This window comes from Mandrillus leucophaeus, unplaced genomic scaffold, assembly GCF_000951045.1.
Source record: "Mandrillus leucophaeus isolate KB7577 unplaced genomic scaffold, Mleu.le_1.0 Scaffold1679, whole genome shotgun sequence".
In the NCBI taxonomy this organism is placed as follows: domain Eukaryota; kingdom Metazoa; phylum Chordata; class Mammalia; order Primates; family Cercopithecidae; genus Mandrillus; species Mandrillus leucophaeus.
The window spans coordinates 99,676-108,399 of NW_012101675.1; the positions used below are offsets into that span (position 1 = coordinate 99,676).

The 8,724-nt window shown below is 41.3% G+C and overlaps 2 protein-coding genes across 2 annotated transcripts in view; one reads left to right on the forward strand and one right to left on the reverse strand.

The window, feature by feature from the left end:
* Nucleotides 1–4,685, reverse strand: part of LOC105537034 (phosphorylase b kinase regulatory subunit beta-like) — a 95,959-nt gene extending 91,274 nt beyond the window's left edge. The window contains exon 1 of the mRNA XM_011976516.1: nucleotides 4,602–4,685. Coding sequence (XP_011831906.1) covers nucleotides 4,602–4,677 — 76 coding nt within the window. The 5' untranslated portion in view covers nucleotides 4,678–4,685. The remainder of the gene's footprint in view (nucleotides 1–4,601) is intronic.
* Nucleotides 4,646–8,724, forward strand: part of LOC105537033 (T-cell immunomodulatory protein-like) — an 8,736-nt gene continuing 4,657 nt past the window's right edge. The window contains exons 1-2 of the mRNA XM_011976515.1: nucleotides 4,646–5,194; nucleotides 6,859–6,931. Coding sequence (XP_011831905.1) covers nucleotides 4,987–5,194; nucleotides 6,859–6,931 — 281 coding nt within the window. The 5' untranslated portion in view covers nucleotides 4,646–4,986. The remainder of the gene's footprint in view (nucleotides 5,195–6,858; nucleotides 6,932–8,724) is intronic.

An 8,724-nucleotide genomic window follows, 5' to 3' on the forward strand; every position in this document is an offset into this window, starting at 1 on the left:
GGTACATTGAAAATGAATTTTTCAAAATCAAGATACTACTGGCTTTCACGTTTGGCAGTACTGGATAGTTTCTGGCCAAAGTACCAATGAAAAGCTCAGCTGTGAAGCAAGGACATGCTTTAAAATAATTGTCAAATGAAATCGCACAATAAAACATATGCCTAAAAGATAATGTCTAAAGAACTACAATAGGGGAAAGCAAATCATTTCCAATATAAATGGAGTATTTCTAAATAAGAAATTATAAATGCAAACCACTCAGAGTACTTAAATGCAAACACGACAGACCACATTCAAAACACAATGCAAAGTTAAGCCTAAACACCAGCAGGAATGGTACTTATTATTTTAACAGATACAAATTTTAAGTGTGTCTTTATAGTTTTAGTAAGTTTTGGTTAGATGAACTCCCAAAAAAGTGCCAACACTGAAAGTAATTTATAAAGATTCATTCTTTAAAACGGATTATAACACTAAAGTTTGATATTTTTCTAGTCTGTTTCTTGGTGCATTCTATTTAAATTTGATGATACAGTACTGGAAAAGCTTCTTGTATATGCCTTCAAACACTCTATGTAATGTTAAAGCACAATTCTTGGGTTTAGAAATTTTCAGGACTGTTGATGCATAAAAGCTGTCTTTAAACATTCTATTTCCCCGTTACTACTGAATGACTCTGCTAGTGCTTAAAACCACTTTAATTCTTAGTAGAAGAGCCAAGATGGAAAACAGAGCTCGGTGCTTATAATGAAAGAAAGCAGAGTCTAGAGATATATGTCCTCCTGTTCTTTTAGTTCAAAGAATCAGAAATCAATTGGCATTGTTACATATAATATTTTCTCATTTAGCAGATGACACCCAGAGATAGAAATCATTTTAGTTCCTTAAAGAGCTTTTGTTTTCTCCTGTTTGATTCTTCCTTAAGCTATTTCTTATTTATTTTCTTCAAGATTTTCCTCCTCTATCTTGCCAGAACAGGACTTGAAATATAAATGAAAATGAATGAAGAGGGAGAAACACTTCTGAAAGGCTATGGTGAAGCCAAGGAGTTTTCACTGTGTTTGGGGGTGCTCATCTCACATTTGCCTGTTCGTGAGTCCTGAGGCTTGAAATATTCTGCTTAAAAGGCATTATAGAAAAAGTAGCCTCTTACCAGCAGCCTTCTCCGGGTTTTCTAGCACATAATAGGTTTTAAATGGCTCAAGTTAAGCCATAACTACAGAAAAGTGCTCTAAATGTTTCGGTTTTCATTTCAGCTATGTGGCCACCTAACGAAATGTGTGTCTTCTTCCCTAAAGTGAGACTGAATACATCCAAAGACCTAGTTCCTAATGGGAATGCATAGGTAATCATGTCTGGGTCCATGAATCACTCAGATTGTTTTCAAAATCCTGTGCACACATCTGGAGAGCAATTCCATAGCTTTCATCCAGCTCTCAAAGGGGTGCATCAACACAACAGTCAAAGAGCCATTGTGCCAACATCTGTTCCAGCCCTTACACCAGGATGGCACAGGATAAAGGCCAAAGCACATGTCCTTAAAATATTCCCTGGGGTAAGTCACTTCCTGTCTATGAAAACGTATATATTAATAACCTGCTTCACAGTAAGCTGATGAAGAATAGATAAGTGGGATGTTGACCAAAGATTCCTAATTTGTAAAAGTTACTTCCTTTGTGGCAAGAAGACAAAAATCATTTAAAAAAATACACTATGTGCACATTTGACAATGGGAGCTCCCAGACACTGAGGAACTGCCTCTGCTCAAACAGCTTGCAAGTATCAGGGCTGGCACTCCACTTTCTGTCCTTTTCAAACCCCACATGAGAAGAACACAATAGGCCACATTCAAAACACAATGTAAAGTTAAACCTAACACCAGCCTGGTACTCAGGCCTGGGCCCACCAAACAAGAAATAAAGACATAATGATATCTTATAGTGAAATCAACCGTCAGAAACAAAGGTATTTAAAATTACCAAGTGACCCTTTTGGGGTCTACAACACTTACCAGACCTTAAGAAAGTAGAAGACGAAGAGACGACTGCATCAGGTGAGCAGGCCATTTCAAATTGTTGGCTCTAATCATAAGCGTCGCAGGCTAAGCTACAGCAATTTTAAAACTGTTTAGTAAAGGTTAGAAGCAATCAGTGTTAAATTAATTGAAAGCAGTGTGAGCAGTTATTAACATGATGCAGTGCGCAACAAAGGCAGTAACTGAGGATCATTATAATTTTATTTTCTCTTTTATGACTTGAATATGTGATTTTCTTTGCTTTGATAAATTACACTTGCTCATATGGATGAGACAGGAACTATATAATATCCACTTATTAAATATTACATAAAAGTAGTATCCTCTATTGTGCAGTGAAGTAATTATGCTACTATGTAACAATGCTCAGAACTCTGTGAGGAGGACTCTATGCTCCAGGCAGGTTAGTCGGTTTCTAACAAAGCTCCATTTATATATTCTTCTAAAAGTAACAAACAGAATCAAGTTGACTGCTTTTAATGACACAGGAAGTTTTTAACTCGAGTTACTAACTTTATCATCTGTACTTCATATACTTATAAGAATCTGAAACCTCAAATTTAACTACTAATTTGGAGTAATGAATTCAAGTGGTATCTCTTTTTACTACTAGGATGTAAACATACAGGAACATTCAACATTGATACTATGCACTTTGCATATAAAAGTGGATTTACATAACTGCATTCAACAACAGTTAACACTAAAATTTTTTTTCTCAGCTAAGAAAAGAGAAGTAAGGTTTTCAAAGCTTACTGTTAACGACATGCATTTCAGAGGAAACAAAGACTAACGAAGAAAATAAACTCTATGCGCTTATGAAAGGAAAAGAGAAATCTTGCAAAAATATGTGTTGGGGGCAGTACTCAGGTCCCTGTAAGAAAACTCCAGTTACTCTCTGTTTAGATATAACCAATCCAATAACACTTTTATATCCAGATAGCCACATTGTTAGTAGCCAACTCAGTATTTCTATATGACTCAAAAACAATTTAAGAAAAAGTGTGAAACAAATACATCTAACTATTCCAAGTCACTTTATTGATTTTTAGTAGTACTAAGGACTACTTTTTGAAAAAATTACCTCATACTTCACAGTTGGTAATTTTACTATAACTCTGAGTAAATAAAGCTCAACTTTTTGTAAGGTATAAAAAACAGAATGTTGGGTGTATGATTTCTGAAATTAGATTTTCAGAAATTAGATTTACTTTCTCCAAATTAAAAAAAAAAAAAAAAGTGCACAACAGACAACTAAGAACTTCATAAATGGGAAAAGCCCAAAACATAAGGGGGACATATTAGCTGAGAAAATAATTTCTTTTTTTCCTTTTTTTTTTTTTTTTGAAATGGAGTCTCCCTCTGTCACCCAGGCTGGAGTGCAGTGGTGTGACCTCCACTCACTGCAGCCTCTGCCTCCCAGGTTCAAGCAATTCTCCTGCCTCAGACTCCCGAGTAGTTGGCGTTACAGGTGCCCGCCACCACGCCCAGCTAAGCTTTGTATTTTTAGTAGAGATGGGGTTTTACCAGATTGGCCAGGCTGGTCTCGAACTCCTGACCTGAGGTGATCCGCCCACCTCGGCCTCCCAAAGTGCTGGGACTACAGGCATGAGCCACCGCATCCGGCCGAAAATAATTTCTTAATATCAATGCAAGTGCAAAGTTAATTTTCCTAGCTAAGGCCTTTCACACTACCGCCCCCGCAATGATGCAGTTCTCTAAAAGGGAAGCTCCTTAGTTGAAAACCTGTATTCTGCCTTCCACCTTTCCTGTTTAAGTACATGCTTTTTGCTCAAGATTATATCCAGCCAGCCAGGAATACGGGAAGTTTTAATCCCAGCTTTTAGAGGAGTCATCAGCCACAAGTGCTGATAATGCCACAAGTCATGACTTGCAGTTTGAACAAGTCAGTTCGGGACACTTGAAACTGTTAAAACTGCCTGCAAGGCACCTTCTGACCTCTACGCTTTCTGGCTTGGTAACCACACAACCTGGAACCACTTAAGGAGCCCCTTTTCCTTCTGAGCCCTAACTATGCACTTCAAGATCTGAGGCCCAGTCTCCTTCAATTTCTGCTAGACAGATGACAGGTCTACTGCTTAGAACCTGTGGGAATGTAAAAGGGATATAAGACATAAGGCAAGGAGCAGACGCCGGCTTTCTGCAGCCCGATCGTAGTTACATCTGACTTGATCTGATTAAGCTATCTGACTTTTGGGGAGAACATTCACAGGGAGGACACATTCCCTTTCCCAGGAATGTGCCGCCGCCAGATTTTTAAGTTAGAAGACTCTAAGGGAAGTCCGGACCGCTGCCTACTTTCCGAGTGGGGATCATAAGTTGAATAGAGTCGGGGGCACACACACAATGGAGTAGGCACCGCCACCTAATTTTTAGAGGTGGATGAAGATATCAGAAGCAAGGTCAGGGCCGCCAACTGTTTCTAAGGGAGAACTCGGGGCACAGGTTCATTCCCAGGGCCCCCACCTGCCTCCCACCAAGGTGCTTGAGGAGAAGCACCACCCCAGGTACTCGGGGAGGGGGGCGGCGCCCCAGCCAGCCAAACCTGAGCGCTTGGTCCGAGCTCTTCGCTCCAAGACCTTCCAGCTCACTTCGGCCGTGAGCCCCGCCGCCCCCGCCATCGCGCTCCCGCCGCCGCCTTGGCCACCGCCCCCGGGGCCGCCTGTCAGCAATGCCTGCTCGGCCACGCCCCCCGCACGACACTGTCGGGAGGCGCGCCTGCCGGAAGTGAGCGTGAAGGCGGCTTTCACCCTAGCTCCACTGTCTTTTTAGCGTCGGAAGGGCAGCCCTAGTGGGAGAGAGAAAAAGGATCCGGCAGCGGCTCTTACGCGTCCCGGGGCTGCTAGTCACTCTCTCGGCCGGTAACGCGGTGCTTTACGGCTGCCGTCAAGCGCGGCGCTGGGCCGGCGGGCGGGGGCCGAGGGGCTGCCATGGCGGCGGCGGGCCGGCTGCCGAGCTCCTGGGCGCTCCTGTCGCCGCTCCTCACGGGGCTTGCACTGCTGGGAGTCGGGCCGGTCCCAGCGCGGGCGCTGCACAACGTCACGGCCGAGCTCTTTGGGGCCGAGGCCTGGGGCACCCTTGCGGCTTTCGGGGACCTCAACTCCGACAAGCAGACGGACCTCTTCGTGCTGCGGGAAAGTCAGTGCTTGCCGGGCCCTCCCTCTGTTCGCTGTCCGTGTGCCCCTCCCGATGTTCCCTAAACCCATTGCCCAGTGACCGGTCCTTTAGCATTTCCTGGCCTTTCTCTCCCAGCCCTGTGGCCTTCCCTTTAGCATTATTGACAGTTTGCCCTTTTGCACCACCCTTTCCAACCCCAAGTTCTGACCCAGCCACCCTACAGTTTGACCTACCCCCTGACAGCACCCCGTTTTTTTCCTAAGAAGTCTGCAGCCTTCTCCCAGTCACCCTTCCCTTTCCTCCCTGTGGAATCACTTGCCTTCCAAAGTGCTTCCTGATTCTTAGGAATCTTTGTAGCTTGCCTCAACGTTCGCTCCTAAGGCCCTCTCATTCCATTCTATTTTGCTTCCGTCTTCCTTCCCCGTTGATGAACAGGAAAAGGTGCAGCTTGACAATGTCTTCTCATAGGGGGCTTCTCCTTGCCTCCCCACCTACCTAATTCGCCCCCCGCCCCCCCTTTGTCAAGGCCACAGCTTTCTTTGAAGCAAATGTACCCTTCCAAGGGCGTAAACACTCAACAGCTCACACAAGCATTTTGCAGGGACCACTGATAAAACCAATGCCTCCTTGGGAAAGCAGTCTCAAACTACAGAAATTTCTCTCTTGAGCTGCCTGTTCTTTCGTGTACACTTTCCTCACCTTGGTCATCACTTTAGTGTTCCAAATCTCTACTTTCTTTGCTAACTTGTTCTTGGAAATTATTTCCTTTGACCATCATTAAACTAACTTTTTTATAAATCTTAATGCTGACAGTGGGCATTAGGGGGTCTTAGCGTTCTTGAGTACCTACAGAAGCAGGTGCTGCTTAAAGATCAATGCCACGAAGGAAGGAAGGAAGGAAGAGCTACTCAGAGCTTGTCTGACAGGATCCTGAACCAGACTTCTTGGGGCCCTTGCCAGGATGCAGGAGCCTCTTACGGACCCTGAATATTTTCCCAATCTTTTTGACTCCTCATTTTGCAATGTACTGCCAAAAACTTGTTGCCACTCTGTCCAAACTGGATACAGAGAGTAGCATTGACTTTAAAGATGGCCTGTGTTTGATTAAACAATTCCAAAAGTCTGTCTCAATGAGTGCTAATTGAGCTCCAAGAATGTGTCAGCCTCTAGAGGATGGCCCAATAGGAGAAGGGTCTTGGAGGATTCAGCGTTTTATGCTCACATGCTTAATTATGTCCTTGTCAGATATCTACAATGGGAGTCCCTGCATCTTTGGTGTGATGCATCTGTGTAATGAACCAAACAGCCTTACAAGAGGCAGCATTGCTAGATTCGGGGAAGACAAGTCTTGACATGTAGTATAGTTATAAGGCATCTTCTTTATATGGTTCTTTTAAGTCAACCAATCTGACTCCTTGCAGAATCCACTGGCTTCAGTTTCTCTTGATCAGCTGCTTTTTCCCATGTTCATCCTTTCTATTCCTCTGCTACTTTGAACATTGAACTTGTGATACAATGTTAGGCCTCTCCATTGGCCTAGTGGAACTATCCTTGAGAGGGCAGATGAACTGGAGTAGAATAAAAGTTTTCTTGTTGAAAACAGTGCCCAGAAACCTTCTTATAACCACTGATGGGGTATCTTACCAAGAAACATTTTTCTAATATCATATATTTGTTTCCTTTAGGAAACGACTTAATCGTCTTTTTGGCAGACCAGAATGCACCCTATTTTAAACCTAAAGTAAAGGTATCTTTCAAGTAAGTACAAATATGATTATTTTGATAAAACATTAGTCACTAATGTAATAATGGATATGCCGTAGCTGATTGGATTGTCTTTAAAGTCAGCCTTACCTGTAATGTTGGGATGCAAAACCACTAGTTGTGAGATATGAGTAGGAAGTGATTTTTTTGGAAAAATAGTGAAAATACCAAAGTTTAAAAATGACTTTAAAGAAATAAATTTAAGTAGATCCAGGTTTGTTTCTATATAAACACCCTTTATTTCCTTGCAATCTCATACCCCTTCTTGAATGTGTCTCGTTCTGTGCCTCATCTTGAGGGAGCAGTTACTCACAGTAGTCTCATTGTGTTAGCCATGTGTTGTGTTTTATGGAAGAGTGGCCCATTTTGCAGTGGGGAAAAAGTCAGTGTTCTAATTTTTTTTGTTTAATTGACTGATAGATGGTGAGTTTTTAAGGTTGACTTGGAAAGAATTCAAGTTTGGTTATCTGAATCTTTTAAATGTTCAAGTAATAGTTATTTTTCTTTTCTGTGGTTGGCATTACATGAAACAGTGACCACTCCCACACCTCTACCTCCATGATAGTGACCCAACACAGTTTTGAAACTACATTCATTTGAAACTACAAACTACATTTGGAGCAAGCATTTGTGACAGTCTGAATTCAAGCAAGAAGAGATGGGTCAGTGCAGGCCAAAGGGGCAGCTTCCAGAGTCGTGGAACTTGAGCTTGACCTTAGTATAAGTAAAAAGTTAGATGAAGACTTTCAACTTTGGGGACAGAGCATTTATAAGAGATAAAAGTAACAACAGCATGTTGTGAATAGGAGGTAGAAAGATCTGCCTGACAAAAGTGGAAGGTACACTTCAGGGAGTTAAGGACTAAGAACATGAGATAAGAAGCTTTCATGAGACTGGTAGCCTTCAGAAATATCAAAAAGACTTTGAACGCAGTCCCATTAGAAGAGGGGAATCATCAGGTCCTTGTGCAAAGGAGAGATGATGAAAACAGTATTTTAAATTGATTTCCTTGTAAACTAGGTCCAGAATGAATTGGTTGATAGAAGATTACAAGACTACTTAGGAAACTGTTTTTAAAAAGTCCCTGTGTGGACTAATTAGTTCTCAGACTCTACAGTATTTTAAGTAAACTCAAACTCATGTTAAAAAAAAATGGCCTTGAACAAGAACTTTGAGGGGAAAGTTATAAATGGATAAACAGGAACTTATTTCCCTTGAGAAGTGTTCCTGGGTAGTGAATGTCAGCATGCTTGGAGTGGGGAAGAAACTGAAGTTGATGAGTGTATATGAGAAGTGGACTAACTGCATAGAGGTGATTTTTTTTCTGATTAGAAATTAAGGAAATTTAAAGGATGTAAATGGCATATGTTCTGATAAGTTAAAACAAATATTCCAATTAAATTTTTAATGAATGCAATGTACTTTCAAAACTTAGAAACTCTTGTTTGTGTTTTAATTTAGAATATTTTTCAAAGGAAAAATAATCTGTTCTTCACCCTTATACTCCCCCACACCGATATTTCTCTCTCAGATGCAACCACTTTTAAAACCTGTAGCTGATTCTTCTAGTGTTTATTACCATATTTTAAAATAAAATTTTACACTAATTTCTTGAATTATCATTGTTATTCATTTCTTGTTTTTTATTAACTTAATTTATCTACATTGTCCCAGTGTAGTTAAATCATAATTTTTTGTTGAATCAGTAATCATTGTTTACATTTTAACCATGTAGTGTCTATGTACTTCAAAACCAAATAATGTACAGTATTTTTTTTTTTTTTTTT